The sequence below is a fragment of the Bombus vosnesenskii genome, unplaced genomic scaffold (assembly GCF_011952255.1).
Source record: "Bombus vosnesenskii isolate JDL3184/JDL3185 unplaced genomic scaffold, Bvos_JDL3184-5_v1.1 scf7180000013444, whole genome shotgun sequence".
Taxonomy (NCBI): domain Eukaryota; kingdom Metazoa; phylum Arthropoda; class Insecta; order Hymenoptera; family Apidae; genus Bombus; species Bombus vosnesenskii.
Genome location: NW_022883055.1, coordinates 137,272 through 158,751, shown reverse-complemented (window position 1 = coordinate 158,751; position 21,480 = coordinate 137,272). Strand labels below are relative to the sequence as shown.

Sequence of the window (21,480 nt, the reverse complement as noted above, 5' to 3'; positions counted from 1 at the left end):
CATTTCGATCACTAACTGAACAGTTTATCACAGTTTAAGTTTCGATTATTTGCAACAAACTAACGCTTTCACAAAAATATCTACTTTTGACAAGAGTACAAGATTTTTTCATTATGAACGTAACTTGGATTTTACGATATACATTTATTTTTATAGAAGGTTACATGATAAATTATTTTTATGATAAAAAATTTGAATTAATTAGAAATTTGTAATCCTACGGACACTATGTACGGTACAACAATTACTGATATTGCGAATCCCAATTTTAATTCCAGCCATAATAAATCGGAAACGCAATAGCTATCTATACTCGCATCATGAAACCTCAAATGTTCTGCTTCATTAACATCGTCCACAAAATATCGTTCCAAAACTCCAAACACCATGGACTTCCTAAATACTGCCAGAAACTGACCAATTTATCCAGCTTTTTCCCTCCCTAGTAAAGTAGAATCAATTTAACCCGGGCCATTATATAACCTAAGGTTCCATCTGGAATTCGAAAGTTCCCAGAACGACCGTGCAGCCATAGAGTTTCTCAGGCTGAATCTATAGCCATAAACTTTCTCAAGCTGCGTTTGTTTGCGTGCAATGAAACGGCCGACAACTACCTGTATGCAGCTATTTTATTTCGTAAACTAAAAGGGGGGTAGGTAGGGTCTCGACTAAATCCAGTCTCCTGGATTTTCGACTCGAAGGGATGAGGTACCAAGTCGCTAGTAATGGAGAGAGGGGTAGGGAACCGGTAGTAATACAACGGTGTATCGAACTTTTGGCAACTGCAAACTATCGACCAATCCGTTTCTGGCTCGGTTGGTGTCCAGCTGTGGCGACGAAGGAAAAGCCTTGATGAGCTTCTTTGAAGTGACCAACTTGCTCCACTGTTTTCTATGTACAAGTCATTCCTATCGCGATATTAAGTACTTGAATTTCAGTGTCTTCTATCGTTCTACCCGAAGGACGACATGCCGAGAAAGACGTTCTTAACTCTTGACAAACGCTATACGTTCATAAACATTGTCAGAATTAGATTACGGACTGTCCTGTTTTGCGACCAAGTTTTCAGGACAGAAAAAAAAGAAAAAAGAAAAATACATAAAAAAGCTCCGCTCCCCAGCGGCTTAAACCCAAAAATTGTATTATACAACGAAAACTGTAAAGCGCCGACACATAATACAGCATGGCTATGTCGTACCGCCGCGTATCGGTACCTTTGCCTAACATACCATTACAAAAATTCACCGTTTATTGTGAATATGTACCTAAAACTGTATTCTTGGACTCAATAAACTTTAAATCTCCAAAAAAAAAAAAAAAAATTAGATTACGGATGTTCAAAGATATTCATATTTTTATAAAATATTGATATATCGATATTGATAGTTGAATTTTAACTTTTGAGAGAGGTGCCTCAAAAAAGAAGTACGATTTATATTTTTCTTCATTGTGTGCATTTTTCGTTGCAGGATGTTGCTTCGTAACATTTTATACGAGAAAGGCCGCTTTGGACGCCCAGAATGCTTTGCACAACGTAAAAACCTTCAGCGGGGTAAGTTAGACAATTTCTTCTCGTGTACGAATGAATTTTCTATTCTATTAATAAATGCTCCAAATATTGTATATTCTAGGCACAGAAAATATCCTTTACATAAAATATCCTCGAAATATTCTGCAAATATTCTGCAAATATTTGTCTTATATTTTAGCAAAGGATAGGAAAGGTAGAATTATCAAGTGGTTACGAAATTTCTGATAATCTGAGTTCCGATATCATCGAAATGCGCGAAAATATTGGCATATGTCGAATTCGCATCAATCAACGCGTACATTCGTACTCAAGCGAATAATGAACGCTTACCTAGATAATTATCCGAGTACCGGTGATTCGCATAATCGAGATATTGACCGAATAATGAATATTAATAGGATTGATCGTTCAAATAAATTACTCAAATCTGTATAACCAGTCGATCAATCCTTTGACTAATCGTCGATCGCTGGAAGTGAAATATCTAGCTGGAATTGAATGGATTCTCGTTGTGTTCTGTATTGATCGATTCGTTTACAGTAACCTTGTAATTTATTTCGTTGTTCGAGATAAAATTAATTTCGAATTGATATCGAATTGATAAAGCATATCGGTTCTTTCGATAAAACTTTATCGGTATGTTTTACGAATAGCAAAAGAAACAAGGGAATAATATTTTCGTCTTTGAGATGACGTGATTTTAAATTGTACATACAAAGCAACAATTATAATACACGCGATTTAGAATCGTTACCAGAATTCGAGTTATTGTTCGACTTTTTCTTGACTATTCTCGAATTACTCTAAAGAACCTTCAGTTAAGGGTACGATTAATCATTCATCGAACGTAAATGTCGTAGAGTGACACATTCTCGCGACACTCGCGATAGTTTTCGCCACTCGATCGTAACGAAGAATTTAACATCCGTAAAGATATATTATTTCGCGGCGATTTGCACACTGTCGATTGTAGCGACGCGACCGATGGTATCGTCGAAAGTGCAGCCGTACGATAATTACGGTTTCCCCACGAACTTTCGATGCAATTACGAGACGTCATTACGAGCATTTAACCCACCGATCCCTCCTGCGTCTCGTCTACTCTGTACCTGCGCGCATTTATGCTTGAATTTACGAGAATAATTATCATCGATCGAGACACGGACGCCCTGTTCCTCTGGCTCGTGCCAAGGAGCTAAACAAAGAACGAATGAATTTCGGGGGGATATTGATCAGTGAATTTGATAATTAAATACGCTCTGTGGTGAGAGATTTTGAGTAAACGTTCGATGGCAAATGTGTTTAGATGTGGAGTTTGAACTAGGCGAATTTGGAATTGAATTATTCATTTCCTCGGTGATTTCGAGGAATTTTTTATTTAATTTTAGAATTGGAAATGTATATTTTTTAAGAAAAACTTGTTGTATTTCAACTTGTACATTTTGCATTATTAATATCCAAGATTTTTTGCTTGATAATGGAAGATTATTAGAGTTAAAGTACCAAAAATTGATTGACTCTTTTTTTTTTATCATACTAATACATTAACACGGAAAAATCCATTTACGTGTCATCGATAACTTTTACTTTGCTTGAAAACGATTCGTATCTGCACAATTCGACGACAGATTGTTGAAAACGGACGCGTTGATCCGTCGAGAAAGGAATACGGGGCAAGCACAAGCCGACGAAGTTTTCTTGATCGTCGTATGGCGGCGACACTATCCTGCTAGCAAGCAGGCTTAAACCACGTATATTTATCGTCATACAAATTACACCGTAGCGGATTTTACGGCCACGCGTCGTACGGATTGCTCGACTGGCATATTGGAGACGAACGACACGTGCGGTTTCCCTTCGCCGATTCTCTGGCCCCATACTGCATCTGCAACTTGGTCAAATTAGGCTTCGTAAATTGAATACGCCACGCAATCGACTGCCTGTCCGGAACGATATATCATGGTGGCGTGGTACCGCGATTTGTAAGGGGGGTTGCGTAGTTATAGACGTGTACAATGCTATTGTACTTTGCGTTTAAGTAATTGTTTAGGCACTATGATTCGGCTAATTGCCTCAGCACTATGGTTTAGCTTTAGGATATAGGATAAAGGAAAGGGAGAGGAAATTAATTGCTGGTGACAGCAATGGGGTTTAACGTAATTTGACGTACCTACGTAGATAATCGTTGATGTTCAACTGTAACGTGACGTTGGAAGAAACGATGATGTAAAATAATAAAACTGGATTTTATTAGAGAATTTATTTAAGAATAAAGTCAAGTTCGCGTCGATTATGTCTCGTATTATTTTTGAATGTGAGAATCGTGCTTTATAAACATTTATACTTTAATTTCCTATTGCATATATCACGTATATTAATATTTTAATTTTTGTTCATTTAGTTAGGGTGTAATTAGCGTGACGTAATTAATCGAAACAATAACTGTTAGCTCGAGCTATAAATTAGATTGCGTTTAATTTGCCGTCAATGAACAATATCGTACTTAATAAATATAGCGAACTTGATCAACAAATCGTTATTGCGTTGCAATAATCTACGCTAATTATAGTTACTATCACCGTACATTAATTGGATATTCAACAACAAATTATCAGCTAAATAGAAATTCTTAAATAATTTGTCGATAACAAACGCTTTAAGAAAGATAAAAGAAATGATTAACGATTAAATAATAACTAATAACAAACTAATTGATACTCGCATAATTAGAAAGATAAATCACAATTTTTAAAACAATAACAAAGCATCGCATTATTTCTAAGTTATAAAACCTGCGCAATGTTTCCATGGCATCTAATATAACCGAAAAATCAATACGCTTCCTCCACGAAGATCATATAAATTGTACTCTCGATATAAACCATCAAAAGCAACGAGCATGACGCCGCGTCGGCAGATGACAATAATTTAAAAGAGAATTTGCGTCACGAGCAATTGAACGTATGAAAGTCTAATGTTGCTGAAATTGCACGCGTTAAATGTAAATAATAAAGGGCGTGCAACGCTTTAAACGACGTACGCGCGCCATACTCACTGTTCGTATGTTCGCAGCAGACGCGTAATAAGAAATTTCGCGGTAATTGACTCGCAAACGCCTGAAAAGAAACTTCTTTTGACTTATTACGTCGTCTGGAGGTTATTCAAGAGCTTCATAATACGACGCGAACGAAGAAATTCATTTTCTCCTAAACGAACCTGATTATTCGACCTGGAAATAGACAGAGACTCGCTGACTCTCGCGAGGAAAAAGAAGATCGTACAAGTAAAAATATCTCTATTCCGACGTCTTGAAAAATTCTAGACCTCGCAACATTGAGCAACGGACGCGACGAAAACGAAATTGCAGCCTGCGGAATATAATTGAGGCGACTCGTGACTCGTTCTCCGTACCTCCCATTAGCATTTTCATCTTATTACCGTGTTAAAGACCAGATTACAATTACTTTGTCGTAACAGTTGTGTTTTTTTCTTAAACGATATTTTTGTTTTTATTTTTCTACAATTTATTCTATATAACGACCGATAAACGATTATTTGTTTTCATACGGTGGACTCAAATCTCGTAGGTTTATATCAATTTATTCCTTAATTAATCTCCAATATCTTCCACGACTAGTTTCACCAAAGTCAAAAACTAAGAAACATTGTCATTCACCCATCTTTCTCCTCTTAAGATTACTTGCAGATAAACTACAAAAGAATCTCTGAGAGAAATTTAAACATAGCATAAACCTCCCCAGGAAACGAAGTCTTTTGATTCATCAGTTCACTGCAACGAACGTGAAATTTTTAAAACTCGTTACAATTCAGTATCACGATAGAAAGTATCGCACGAAGGAGTATGTAACCAGATCAGACGGACGAAAGGATGCCCGTCCTACCCCAATTGAATCCCAGAGCTACAGACTAACAACGAGAGAACAGAGGGAGCACGATGTCGTGGAAGAAGGTCGCGTGCCGTAAAAAAAGGCAGCCGAAATCCTTGCCACGGCGACAGGAGTGACTCTACGAGGTTAATTAAGGGAGTTAAACAGTCGGAAGTCGAGGTTCTGCTCTCATCAGTTTGTACCGACGGGGGATGGAATCCGATCGGGAGTGAAGCAGGGACTTGTGGAGAAAAGAAATCTCCTCGAGGTACGCGAGCACGCGATCCTAACGAACGAAACCGCAGAGTAACGAAGGAAGAGAATGAAAGAGGATAAAGAAGGAAGAAACCAAGAGGTATATAGAGTTGCAGCGGAATGGTAGAGAAACGGAGAAGGCCGACTAAAAAGAAAGAGGGAGCGAGAGAGAGAGAGAGTTAAAACACTTTGGAGAAGGAAAGCGCATAGGAGAAAAACGAAAGAAAGAAAAGAGTAAATTGCAGAACGACGTTTTCACGATGAAAAGGGTTGACTGAGTAGAAGTGGGTGGCTGAAAGGAGCAGGCCTCGAAAACGGAAAGGAAGAAACGGGCTAGGAGCTAGAAGAGAATGAACAGTATATAACCGATGGGTAGAAGAAGATAGAGGGCGAAATAAGAGGGGGGGGGGGTGGAAGAAGAAAGACGATGAAAGAATGAAAGGAGCGAGTGAGAAAAATACAGAGGGGTTGAAAAGGGCCTGTAGTAGGGTAGAATAAGAAACAGAGGAAGGGGCGAAGTAGGGGCGGCTTGTGCATTTGAAGGAGTTTAGCTTTTCTCGTATCAGATTTCGTTTCCACGAGTGGCGTCGAGTCGAGAGGTCTGTGTTGGCTCGGAGAAATGAGTCGAGTGCTCCGGGGAACCCTCGTTACCCCCAGTTCTTCCGCTCCTCTCGACCTCCGTGACTCTGCGAAACCACTCACCCCCTCACGTACCACGACCCCATCACCCCCGTACTCCACTAGATGCTGGAGAGTAGATTTATTTCACGGGAAAAGCGACTAGGAGGCTTTGATTCGGCGCGAATGTGCAAAGAAGCACGTTAATAAAAGCGATAGCTGCTCTCCTACTCACTTCGACTTGTCGATACGTTTGCCAGACCGAGGTAAACGAATCGGGGAGAAACGTTCCAGATCGTATTGTATTCTTTGATTATACAAGATTTTTTGGGGACTTTCGGGGTTTTCCTTTGGTGGGGAAATTGAGCTAGATCATACTTTGGCGCGGAGCAATTTTACGTTAAGGAAAAGGGCAAATTAAAGGAGGGAGCGGTATAACAGAATTGTCGCTATAGTAGGGGATATTCCCAAGGATTTTTCTGGGTGTTTTCACACTCTCGTCGAATCGAATGAAATCGTTTTGCTATTCGTGTAACTCTCTTGTTCCTATAACAGTCCTTTTCTTGATAAAAACTGTATTTTTTACGATCGATCTTTCCCTTCCTTTTCTTCGAAAATTAAACATCAACACAGATTCACCTCAACGATATCAACGATACAAAAATTTTCCAGCTTTCTTCTTTCTTTTTAGCCACTCTGCCACACTCTTCCGCTCTCTAATTTACAGTACATTTAAACCATCGCTCGTCATACCTCGCCTCGCAATCTATCCAATCTTCTCCGAAAATTCAAACTTTCCTGTTTCGTGCGAATTCCACGCGAATTGGAAATTACGAGAACAATCAAAAACACCGGGGAAAAAGAAATAAACAAGCAAAGAATAAAAAAGAAAATGAATAACCTGGCCGTACCGAACGACGAGTTCAAGCTCGATCGGAGTTCGCACGAGGGAAGAAATGAATTTGGCACGTGGCCACGAAATTGTTGGAAAACCGTGGCTCGTTTATAAACGCGTTCAACGTGGCGACAATGCATAACATTATTAAAGCATGACAGGGCAACAGAAATTCGAGGTAACAGCTAAGGGGGGGGACGGCGCGAAACGAGAAACGAAACCATTGTATGACGAGGCACGGTCGAGCAAATGTAGAGAAACGTATGGCTGCGACACAAAGCGGCGCAGAAATCGAACACTCTACCTCAGAGGCTGGCATACGGCCGTTCTGCCGTTCGACCAATATCACTTCCTTCTATCGATCATCTGTAAACACGCGGAGCTATCGATTTCAAACGTGACCATCCCACTTCTACGCTTCCTCTCCTGTAATGGTCAGATATATGTACCACAAAGCTTGAACGTCGATGGATAGTTTATGAGGGATTCGAGAGTTTTATTTGCCGTGTGGGGATACGACAAACGCGATTTTTTGCTGCACTGAATATTTTCCGATTTCAACTTGGATATATATGTTTTTCATTCTTTATGATCATGGAGGTTTTTATAGAGGATTATAGGTTTTTATTTTTATGGACAAAATAGGAAGTAATAATCGTTACGATTTATTTTCATTCTTTTTTCGTTTTTTTTTATTGCGTTTCTTAGTAACGATTCGTACCATTCCATAAAGTATATAGTCATTTAGTAGAGATTTCTTCGCTTATAAAATCTCTCGAAAAATTGACTTCTCGATGAATTAGTATTCTCGTCTCTCTACCCCTCTTCGAAAGCGGTGCTAACTTTTATGCGAAATTTATTTGACGCTTAGAAGCGGGATTGCGTAAATCGAAGTTAGAAGAATTGTTGTCAAAGGAATTTAGGTTTGAGTAAATTCGAAGTAAGATTGTGTGAATATTATCTTCTGCATGACTCGAAAAAAACGAGTAAATTATTACTTATCAACGATTTCCTGTTATTGTATCGAATGATGCAACATTTTCAGTAGTGTATGTCGATCATTATCGCAGAAGATCTAATATGAATGTATTTCCATATTCCAAACAACAAGGAAGAAGAGAAAACAAAGAATGAACAGAACATACTTCAAAAGTAAACATAGAAATACAAAAGAAAGCAAAGAAATAAAAGTAAGATGTTTTCTATTGGATTTCTATTTTGATCGTCGTCAAAGGATAACGAAGATACCCAAGTATTTAGGTTAACGTCGTTATCCGTTAACAACGAGCAGATTATCGACGTCTACAAGCTATCTAAAAAATTGTAATATCCGTTCAGGAAAGAGAAAAAGAATTCATAATGCCCTACTTGATAATGCGCACGATTAAACCTAACCCCTTCGATTCAGCACGCAGATAGAGTCAGCGCGTGCACGTCGTGCGTGTAGCTGCGATAACGCGATGAGTCACAGCGCGATACTTCACAGGAATAATGAAAATCGATGTACTTTCTGTGTAATAATCGACACCTGAACTTGTGCTACTTTCTATTTGTTCCTTATCACTTACTATATAGATTTAAAGTTCGGTAAAGGGTGGATATAAAGACGATTAAAATAATGTAAGAGTATTATTATTGCACTTAGATGTTTATATAAATTCATATTTGTTATGAATCAATAGTTCTATTCATAATGCGAAAGGCGTATTTGCATACACACACACACACACACACGTTCGATTCTGCAAATATCGTGAAAACTTATTTTCGAAAAATAAATACGATGGCTGATAGAAACTTTCATATAGAGAAAACTGGCCGGCAGGCAGAGAAGCGCGCAGGGAAACTTGAATAGGTTTCTCTATAATCGAATGACAGATACGTAGCAATTTCAAACTCGCTAAGTCGTTTCCTCGTAATAGTCGCGGTTATAAAAGTTATTTGATCGAAAAGGAATTGTGCACTGGTTTGATTTATAGATTTCTATGAACGCAGATTTAGATATAATCTTTTTCTAGGTGCGAACATTTTTTTCAGAGAATGGTCTCCAACAATCGCTGCCTTCTAAACCTACGCGAATCAAAAACTGCCACTGAACACCGGTCAGCCCTCGTTAAATGAAAGTAAAAAATCACTTGCCCAGACGCATCTTACACCATTTAATATCGATGAATGAAGATTCGAGGTCATTATACCTGAGATCAGTATTGCAACTTTCTTCTGTTCGTTTACTATATAATATTCATCTTCGACCGTTTGTCCGCTGTTACCACTTTTTTCTAAATATAAAGTATAAAAGTCGTATAATATAGGTTGTTCCGTCGAATGCCTCCGGTACGGAAGCAGAGTAATCTTCGTTGTTTCGCCGCGTTTTGTTTCGTTCAATGGCGAAGCGAGCCACGGCCGGATGGGATTCGCGCGAATAAAATTAACGAGCCAGCCGTTCTTTTACCCTTACGCTTTATTGTCTTCCTCAACTTCTACCTTCTTGCCCTCCCAACCCTACCGCCTTGTTCATTCCAGCCTTTGCCCACGGTATAGATCGGAAGAGACGATGAAAATCTTAGACTTCTGGAGAAGACGCGGGACTGAGAGTTTGTTCTTGAACGAGAATGTTAAATTCAAAAAACTTGTCGGGAAAATAATCGAGACCTTTACCTTCTTTTAGTTTTCATTTGATCGGGTTTTGTTGCAAAAAGTTATATGAAGATCTTTAATACTTATTTTAGTATCTCTATTAGAGTTTTGGATACGGTGGTACAAGTTTTGTATCACTTCCGCTAGTATAGATATTACACATATAGCATCTAAATTAATTCGTAATAACCTATTTATTCATAATTCTGTGAAAGAAAATAAATGGAGGAAAAACCAAAGAAAAGATTAAGAGCAGCGCAAAGATACAATGAGCCAGGGGTTAAAATGTTATGACCTCGGTGATTCGTTAGCGTTCGTATCAACGATACATCCTTCTCGGGGGGAGGAGGGGCGGATATCCTGTTAAACGAAAGGGTGAGATCAGATTTCCCGAGAACAGCCGGTAATTAATCATTCTGCCGCTAATTTTGAGATCCCCTAATGACGTAACAAATAATAATTTACTTAATGTAAAGCCAGTGAATTTCCATCCGTTAGTAAAAGCTTTTGAGATGAAAAATTCTTGTCATATAATACACAAACGTTATAGCAACGTACATACATAATGAAACTAAATGAAAACAAGAAAGAAGGTAACCGTCAATTAAGAACGAAATGTGAGAAGAAGATGCGAATGCATCTACCACATGCCTAAAGAGTTGCCAAGTGTTTGAATTTTTATCGACTAACCAGGTGTGGGACTAATTGTCATTTATTTAGAAACATTTCACGTGTATATGTCTAACTTTCGTTTGATTCAAAATCGTGCGAAGCAAATGGTCAAGTTCAGGTTCGTTTGCTATTCGTGGCATGCGAATCTATCTATCTATATCATAATAAAATATTCTACCGAGTCGCATTTTGTCATTTAGCAATGTAACTAGTACGTGTAACGATTTCGCGAAAATTTTCACTCAGAAATGTCATTCTGTAGGTATGCCATTTTATGATCCGATACATACCGGATATGGATAGATTCTACGAAAACGTACATTTTTATAAATAGAGTTGAAGATTTTATAGAAAAAGTATGTTTCAGTAGTTTGATATTCATCGTTATTCTTGACGTTTTGATATTTGAAACGGCCCTCGTCTTTCATTCCCCGCCTTGATCGGACGTACAAATGAATGAAAAGGCACGTGTTACAAAGTGTATGGATTTTTACGAATTCAATGTCCTGTCATTGAACGGAATTTCGACGAAATCAATAGCGATTCATGATTGCATGCACGAGTTCCTTCGTGCAAGGGAATTTGATTTTTCAATTGAAGAAGTAGCTTTTCGTGCGATGAAATTTTGGACGCCCGTCTTTTCACTTTATTCGATTCATATTATCTTTTATATCAGATTGAAAAGTTTGCTTTTTGACAGAAATTTTAACTACGCGAAATGTACAAAATTTGGTCTCGGAGTTTATTTACGTATATACATGTTATGTAAGTAAAAGAAATCGGACAATAATTTATCGAAAGAGAGACGTACGTACATGTTACTCTTACAGTAATTTTCGTCAAATATCGAATAATTCTGCTTTTAAAAAGCTATATACATAAAATATTTCACTACTTCAAAAGTACTTATTAAGCGTATAACGCTTCGATAAGTTTGATTATTTGCACTTCATATATGTATATTTGAAAAACAGCTGTCACATTGGATGTTTGTCATCGATATTAATGAAAATGTTTGATAAGTGATTGATGAAAACCATACTCTGTTTACTCTATCAATCGTATTTTAAATTGAACAGACAGACTAATTTACCGAAAATGGGTAGTTTGAAGAAGACAAAGATAAATACGAATAAGATAATAGCAAATATCTGTAATTTCGAAATAATTGCATTTATAAGCAAACAAATGTTGATTATAGGAGGTTAAACAACAAAAGGATAGACATATTTAACAAATCCCTCGTACAAATCCGTGCTAAAGCAACGGAACCCTCGAATCCTGTAATGAACAGCTCGGAACATGGCTCATTCGCAAAGGAAAACCAACGAGTTGTATTTAATCGCGAACGCACGTTGCGACAAGTGTTATCTAAATCATTACTTGCTCGTATTATTCGGGTCGTCTCCTCTTGCTCTCTTTCCCGTTCTCTCTGTTTATCTATTTCGTACGTTGTGGTGGCGTTGTTGCGCGCGACCACGTAAGAGCAACGACACTCGTTCACCTTTCGAGGCAGCTAGGGGACCATCTTAAGCACGGCTGTACTTTGAAGCTTGGAGCCGAAAATAAATCACGGTTCATCGTAGTTGGCGATGTGGATCATTCTGCTTGTTCCTAGGCTTCTACCCTGTTGTCTTGGTTTTTTTTCGTACGCCAGTGAGAAAGGGAAACAGGGATATAGCGGTTGGAGGAGGTGTGCAAGTACGCGGACACGAGATGTCTGACCCACATTTCCGTTTTAAATAACGCCAGCTCGTTTGTTCTTCGGACAGGGCTCGCCTACGTGATACTGCGTATAGTTGGTTCAACGACATACCGAGATCTTCCAAATCGTTCGATTAAACAACTACAAATGTTTGGATCGTCGAACCGATAACTTAAAAGATGCCTCTAACGCGACGGTAAAAAAAGAAGCTCATTATCGAAGATTTTTAAATAATAAACTATTGCTATCTTATTTTAATATGCAAAAGAATCCCTCAAATTTTCTATCATCCGTTACCGAACACCCTGTATTTTATCGAACGATATTTTACGATATCTCGCCCAACTATAATAGCAAACTTAATACAGGAAAAGGAGAAAATATGAATGAGACTGACTGGGAATCATATTTATATCGTATATAATACATAAAACGATTTAGATCGATGTAAATAAAATTGACTTCGTAGAACATCTTTATGAAAAATCGAAAAGAAAGAAACTCTTTCAACTGTCTGGCATTGTGATTGGAGAGAACTACTCGAACTTTCACATGGGCATAAATCTAGGGTATTTCAAACAAACTCCAGTTCGAAACTTTTCTCAGTGACTTAAGGACATTTGTACGTGAAAATCTTTCAAAGAATCGAATTTTTTTTTCGATATGTTTATACTCTGCACTCTGCTTCGTACACGATGAGATATGTGTTTAAACTTTTTGCGTTGTATACTTATGTTTATATCTTTCATGTACATGATATCGCGTGGAGATCAGAAATGTTCTTTTACTTGTTCTTAATTTCCGCCGTACACTCTATATATTTAATCTTAACCCTTTTTCGAACTCTAATTTATCAACGTTTGAGAATTAAAAAAATTATTTTCAATCAACTAACCAAATTTAAATAAAACTGAAGCGTTGGGTCGCTAAACAAGAATTTTAACACATTTAACTACACTTTAGCATAAAAGTGTATTATGTCTCGTGTCCTGCATACTTCAAATCTTATTTGCATAGAAAATACTGACGCTGGGAGTATGATAGCGGTCTGCTTTGAGTACGTGTATATTAAAAACGTGTGGCAAAAATCCCAGGCTCTCCTAACTTAAATATTTTTTATAAAACGCGTGCCTTTTTCTAAATTGTACATGCAGATTAACCTCTTTTTCAGAGTCATCTAAATATGAATATGCCCAAAAAGACCGCTGATATTAAATTTAACGTTTAATATTATATGTGTTCTGAACATCTTTTAACACTTATGAATTTTTCATTAATGCGTAACATCCGCGGTCTAGCGATGATTAAACGAGTAAAATGTATGAAATTTGGATACACGTGTATTTCGAAACCACACAACTCGACAGAGGTTTAATAACCTATTTTCACGTCCTTTCGGCCAAACAATTGAAAGTATATAATTAAGAATTATGACGATACGAACGAAGTGCATTTACCGTAATGCTGTATATATAGCCTAATAAAGGACGAAGAATGTACGTGGATAGAGAGGAAACCCTAAATGCATAGTATGATCTTCCTTAACGTCAAGAAACTTCCCTCACGTCCTTTCAACCGCCATTACGGTACGCGGTGCACTAACAAAAAATAATGATTGTCGTTACCGCGGCTGGATAATGACTGTAGATGTAGAGACGCGGGGTTGAAAACGTGATCAACGAAACGGCGAGATCAGCAGTTTTGAGGAGAGAAGCTTCCCATTTAAGGACGCTCTTCATTTCTCAGCCGCCATTGTGTGCCCGAACGGTCGCCTGATTTTTCTTTCAAATGTTTGATAAATTGGATAATACTGGTGGGTAACGATTTATAATATAACGATTTATATTAGACCATGATTGGAGTTTTATTATTCGATATTGCGAATATTTAGGAAACTTTGCTCATTTGTCTAGTGTAAGAACGCCGACTATAAATAACGACGACGATGAATAAGAACAAAAACTGTACACGCGCTCAAGTTTCCCAGTTTTCACGCGTTCTTACGAATCACTTGCCGGATATTACGAAACCTACGAACGTTGCGTCGAAGTTTCGATCGACGCCCGATAGAAGAAACAAGGAAAAGCAGCAACTGCAAGCAGAAGAGGTATTCGATTTGCTAGTCTTGATTATTGCGGCTGCAGGAGGCCGCAACCGGCAGCGATGGCCGCGGATTAAATTGCGTTCCATTTCTCACTAACTTTTTCAATTTGTCGCGACCTGGCCAACTAATTACCGAGTAAAATGACTTTTCCAGTCGCGCGCCGCGCCGTCGTCGTCGTCGTCGTCGTCGTCGTGAACAACGAGTGACGACGGAATGCTATTCTTGCCATATGCTTTGCTGTTCTAAAGACTTTCGCAGTACGTGACGAGACTTATCGCGGAAAATAAAAAGAGAAATAAAAACTTCTTTCCGAAGTTTCTTCGATTCGATCCAACTTACGACTATAGCGACTACTGGAAGTCTCATCGATCATGTGTCCGAGATCCTCGTAAAATGTCGTGTTTGCCTAAATAGCAATCCAATTTTCATTTCGGAGACTGAAATTCCTGAAATACGGGTTACTAGCCGGGGGATCTTTTCACAACAAAGCGTTCATACTTTACTTCCACGTCCCCGAATTGCTCTGGTCTGCAGGAGATCTCTTTTCATAAACTGAAGAGGGCAACGCCATTAACTCCGCGTTCTTCGTCCGGCAATCTGAAAGCATGACGAAGACAGTGGAATTTCTCGGATAAATTTTTTCCCGCGAAAAAACATTTACCAACAAAGAACCGAATGAAAGACCTGACAACAACACCGAATAGGAGGGAACGTATGGTTTTATATCGTGGAAAACACACGTACGTGATTTCTATTAAATCTTCCAAATAAAGACTGGAAATAATAAATAAACGAAATGGAAGAATTTGAAACAACAGCGAACGGATTGGAATAATAAATTTACGTGAATATTCGTGAAGAGTTATAGCCTTTAAGTACTATTCGCAACTTTATTTACTATTCGCGAAGATTTTATTAATTCCTGCATCTTTCGTGCGTAATGTTTTCGAAAATAACACGAATATTGAGATACGCTAATGCATAGAAAAGTATGATTGACTTATATCGTTGTAGTACGAGAAAATAGAGAACAATAAAATGGACTACAAGGCAGAAGAGTGAAAAGGGATTTGGATAATACACTGACAGCTACATACATGTACCAAACAATATTATGAAAATCGTGGCTCTATCTTTTCATTCGTATATTGTTTAAAATATTCGGTATGGTTAAAATTGTTTGATAAATATGCATAATTTTACCGATATATATCATATAAATTCCTTGGGAGTGAAAGTAAAATAACATTTGTATCACTGTGCTCGATTTATAATATTCACAAGCAATAAACTGCTTTTTTCGGATTCTGTTCAAAGTGTGATATTTTTCAGTATCGTTACTAAAAAATTAACAAATTTTTCTAGTAAAATTTTACCGAAGATTACCACGTTCTGGAATAATAATTTCGATCAAATTTTAATTTGTCCTACTTAATGTTAGCTGTTTTTATCTACGACAGTACAAACAAAAAGCGTGGTATTTTCCGAAAACCTTTTTTACTACGACAAATATAACGAAAAGATTACGCGATCACGATCCAATTCGGCGAGAGTATATTGCACATCGGAACGTATCCCTGATTTCTTATAACATTCGTCTTCGTCGCATATCGACCAGTACGAAAAACGATTTTACTCGATTCTCGACCAAATAAAGAAATACTGATTTTTCGTGACGCTCTGTGAGACAAATCCTTTCCATGCCTATCCTGCATTCGGTCCCTTGCTTCTATCCACACAGGAAACTTTCAATTTCCGCACATATCGCTTCTAGATTCTCACCGATAGAGTAACTTCTGCTCCTGTGTTATACATATCTGCGGAACGTTTTACTTTGATTTCTGAGCAAGTACCGTGATCGAAGGAGAATAGTAAGGATAACATTTGATAAAGTGGAAGGAAATTGGAATATTTGTACAAAAGATGAACGAACCGATGCATTAAATGTTTATATTATTCTTTGCAAGAAGTTATTTTAGTTGTAGTAATTCTTAATAAAACATCCTCCCTTACGTTTTTTTTTTTGCGACATACGTAAATTATACGATAATTGAAGTAACATATTTTATAAATGTATAAAGCAAAGAAACTTACGTTAGATATTTTTCTACTTTTATTGTTTTTATCATTCTTATTACTGTTATTCTTACTTCATTGTATTATGTTACGAATAATAAATTCATGGTAGTCTCATTTTAATTACAAAATACATATGCAATAGCAATATTCATACGTATGTAGGTACCTATAAATGTAGAACGTTTATTTCATATAATAACACGCTGCGTAGGATATGTAGGTCACCACTGTTTGGAGAATTTATTTAATTATTTAGAAAATCACATTATTTGCTTCTGTTATTCACGAAATATGGTATCAAATACTAGAATACGAAACTGCTCATTTTATTTATTTGTTTAATCTCAAATTGAGCAGTTAGTTTAATTTGTACTTTTTAGCTCCTTGAATAATAAAAAAAAGTAACGACACAATATACACTGCGAAAATATCAAACGAGTAGAATATAATGCAAAAGGAAAGAAAAATGAAAAGGAAAACGCGAAGAAATAGATAGACAGAAGTGGAGAGAACTCGGATCGGAAACGAACGAAAACGGAAGAAAGATGAAGATCGGCTGTGAGAGCAGGACATCAGAGGGATGACCCGATAGAAGGCTCAGAGAGGAACAGGCAGAGGGCGTGTTGCCAACTGTAGTTTCGCAACGGCATTCTTCAAATCGATTCCCATTTCCCTGAGAAATGTGCCACGCCAGAGGAACCGTCCGCCCCCCAGTCGAATAGAAGCGCGAAATGGAAATGGATCGCGAGGACGCGTTCTTTCACGAAACGACTGAGCCACCGTTTCCGCTAAAACGAACCGCCGGATCATTGGAGATAATTGCCTTTATAAATTGAGATTGCCTCTCCTTCCATAGAACTCTGTCTTCTTTTTCGGATTAAGAGAATTATTTTGGCAGATAGAGCGAAATTGAATCAATAGGCAAGACAGTAATAGAATATAATAGCAAGATTACATCGTCTATTTCTCTTTGTAAAAAAAAAGTTGTGTAAGAAGTAAAATTACTGATATAATCACGTGATCGAATAAATTTCAATTGCAATGTATGCACATACATTTGTATCACTTAGAATGTAATTAGTTCTCTTTTCATCCAAACTACTTCATCGCCAAGATTACGTGTCCTTGCTTATGGCGCTGATTATGATCTATAATCTATGATCGAAATCATCCTTGATCATCTCTCATCCTTAATAAGCTCACGACTCAATACAAGTTTCGTGGTATCACTTGCAGCACTGGCTATAGAAAGATTACTTTCTGTTTTGTTCCAATAGATTCGTTTGCCAAAATTACTAGTTCCCAATTAATACGAATAACTGCATCTTCGCATTTCAAGCGAAGAAAATTAATTTATTTCTGTCTGTTTAACAAAGACATCGAACATAGTACGGAGGATGGATCGGCTCCTGATACGAACTGTTCGATCGGTTGCGAAGCTGGACTAAATCTATAGGAAATAAACAGATGTCAGTCACGCATAAATGATCGCAACGCATATTCGGTCAGATGAGCGCGCATACGTTTATCAATCACGCGTAGTTTACCGAGTGCTGGCTTGCCAAGTAATTTAATCACTTTTAGTGCCTCATTGGTATTTCGGGAAATCCGGCCAATCGACTGCAATCGATCCGATCGCATCTAACAGTCGATGCCAGTTGCTCGGTTAAATTATGACTCATAACCGTGATTGTTATCGTCGTTGTTCCCGGCGAAAGTCAACGATCGTTGACCATTTTTAAGTCTTTAAATCGAATTTTCAAAACATCGTACAATTTCGATTTAATCCTGATTCATTCTTTCGTTGGTTTTCGATTAGATCGTGGTTTTCTACCGTCGAATATTCTTTAAAGTCTGTATATCAATTTGTACGTTAATGGTAATTATCGTACGAATAAATAATATTTCGTAGCAATGAAAATAGAAAATAAATACAATGTTAAACGAAATTTTTGAAAAATACGCTATTTCAAATGATATAATAGCGTATATGATAGTTTGAAATAGAAGCAGCAAAATTACAAAAACGCCGCTAATCTTTCGATCGTATTATAGATTTTTAGAAACGATAACGAAATTGCTAAAATTCATGATCATTGAACGATTACAGTTTACTTTGCAAACAATTTCGTTTTCGGTGCAATGAAACCGTTTCGTTTCCCTCTTCAACGCGCGTGTACATTTGAGAGAATTCGATTAAAATCGATCCCAATGGCCATCTCTCGTGTTCGCCAATCGCTGTACGTGAAATTATAGTTCATAACTATTCGCATAGATATTGGTGTTTTCGCGGCAGTTTTTTCTTCATTTTAGCGTCGGACGCCATTGAATTTTAATTACTCTGTAACGAAGGGATATAAACGATACAGGGAAGCAATAAGGTATGGCATAGTAATTTCGGTAGAAAAAAGGGGGAAAAGAGGGAAAAAGATGGTATATATAAAGGGGGAAACTTCATTCCTGCTCTTTCTTTGACGAGGAAAAAATTATCATACGTTTTATTCATATTTTAAACTTGTCCAAGAAGTATAGCGTAATTGGAAAAATGGAAAATTATCTTTGGACTTGATATTTGTTACTAGGAAAAATTTTTTCAGCTAAGAGAAATAATGACTTCCATTTTAAATAATATTTTCCTATTAATTAAAATATAGAAGTAATTTATAAAAATTCAAATCTCCAAGACTTAGATCATCCTGTCCTTTAATTTTTAATCCTCACACCCACATAATAGTTTTTCGACCAACGTTACTGTAGAAAGAATTAAGGCGTGCAATTCGTGTATCACGATGAAAATCTTCTACGTTACTCGAGGTTCGATAACGTCGTCGAAGTGTACTCACGGTATACCATAGAAAATGGAACGTATAGAAAGTAAGAGAAGAGAAAAGAAAGGACTCGAATATTTCGCAAACGTAAACGTACAAAGTTTCGAACGGGAAAGCAACGAAGACGAGAGCACGCACGCGAACGCGAGGGTGGAAGACCGTCGACATGGCGGAAATGAAGACGAGATCGTACGGCGGATAAGCCGGCAAAAACCCTCGAAAACTCGTTCCTACATCAATAACTGAAAAAGAACTCCTTTTCGAAAGGGAGCCCGCGAGCGACGCGGAAATTGAATAACGTCGTCGCGTTTACTGATTTCGCCGGAAACCGTGAATGTTTGCGAGCGTTTCCGGCCGCGATAACAACGACAGCGATCGGTTCTACACGATTGAAATTTATGTGAGCTCCTTGGAATTCCTGTCGAGACGATTGCTATTCTGGCTAACTTGCTTCTTCGATACAACTCTCCATAACGTCGTGTATCATACCACGTTAGTAACAAGTATTGTAAAATTATAGCGTTTTCTCATAGTACTTGCCTTTTAAATTTCCCAAAGAACAAACTTTTCATATATGCCTATGATGTTTCAAAGATGTACGCGAAGATGCGTCAACGCGTCAAAGTCTCGTTCGAATGATCGACATCTCGTATGCGTTACCCTGGTAAAACGAACATGAAACTCAGGCAATCGCCTAAATCGCCATCCTTACCACTTTACCCTACGAAAAGTCTAAAGAAATCTTTACAAAACTAAAACTAATATTTCGACTAATTTGACATATTCAACTCTTTAATATCTATCGCGCTTCCTTCACATTTCACCCCTAGCCAGGCTCGACGCCCTCCACAGATCGAGGATACCGCGTCGGCTCGTAAATTCTACTATATTTCATCCTAAAAAGGATCGTGACGGTGGTCGAGGCTCGATGGATCGAGGGTGCAAGCCGCGAGGCATCGAGGGCGCCCGAAACAGGGGTGTGCGACGAAGGTGGTCGAAGGGGCGAATATTAAAATTGACGAATTCGGCTCAAGGGCTCTGCCACGATCGTCGCGTATCGCTAGTTATAAATTCGTTTCGCGTTCCGCCACGTCGACGCGATGAAAAAAAGCGGAAGAGGGGATTGATTCTCCGCCCTTCCTTTTCTCCTCCCTTTCTTTCTGTTTCGTTTTTGCTTTTCCTCTCTTCTTTGCCATCGCGGGACGAACGTCGTCATCGAAGTATCGTGAAAAATCTGCATACCAGGTAGTGGTTAGGGGGATACGGGCGTCACGTGCATCCACGCGAATCGAACGATACGAAACGTCGGAACCGGCATTCTCAATGAAGGGCCCGATAGAAGTACGACATCCGTACGCCGCCACGTCGCACCGAATCGTCGTTTTACGTCGACCAAGACTAATACTTCCGGAACGAATCTCTGTTTCCTTTGTTGCGTTCTAATGATAAAAAATACACTAAAACGAAAATTATTTGACTTTTCAAAATTTGCTCTGTCGATCCGTGTCGATTTAATTGAGATTTGATTTCTTCCTTCCGTCCTTAATTGATAAAATGAGAGAAACAGATTCTTGGTTGTCTTATCGTTATATTTCATGCTTATACTCTGCAGTTAAAACATTTCGTAGAGATACATTCAACGGGAAAAGTGTTTATTCTAGTCGTTGCATAGAAGACTTTATTTTGGACAAGGAATAATTTCGATTTAAAAACCCTTTAAATTTACATCGAAACAACCTCTACCGGGAAATGTTCCTTAAATTCAAAAAATCCACGGCTTAAACTTTGCGTTCGCATGCTAATTGTCGTTTTAATCTCCGCGCTAATTAAATTTATCTCGCCTCTCTATGTCCAGATGTGGAAAGTCGGGAAAAGTTATAAGATAATGTCACTTATAATAATTTAAATGTTGAATAAATAAATTAAATCTTTTTCTCCCTGTATTCTTTCGTACGTTCCTAACATCGAGTTACGCGGCTATGCTAGATGACAGTCTTTTTTAATATAATACTATGTATAACTTTCTTTTGAATATTTGGATATTTTTGCACGTTATATACGTGCTGTACCTTTTGTGCGTTTAAATTTCCTAGAAATACATAAATATCAGCAGCTCGATGAAAACGAATTCCCTGGAACTTGATCCATCAATTTCAATCCTCTCCAACTCACATTGGCTTTCCCTCGTTCTCGACGTAGCAAGGTATGACGTCGCATTCCTGCAAGCTAGTGGTCCTCGTCCGGTATTGCCATCGTCGACGTAACTTTT

At 37.9% G+C, this 21,480-nt stretch overlaps 1 protein-coding gene across 20 annotated transcripts in view; it reads left to right on the top strand.

Moving 5' to 3' along the window:
• LOC117238212 (CUGBP Elav-like family member 2) overlaps positions 1–21,480 on the top strand; it is a 353,266-nt gene that overhangs the window by 261,846 nt on the left and 69,940 nt on the right. For all 20 annotated transcript variants that reach the window (XM_033502919.1, XM_033502921.1, XM_033502935.1 and 17 more), the window contains one exon: positions 1,470–1,552. In XM_033502919.1, coding sequence (XP_033358810.1) covers positions 1,470–1,552 — 83 coding nt within the window. The remainder of the gene's footprint in view (positions 1–1,469; positions 1,553–21,480) is intronic.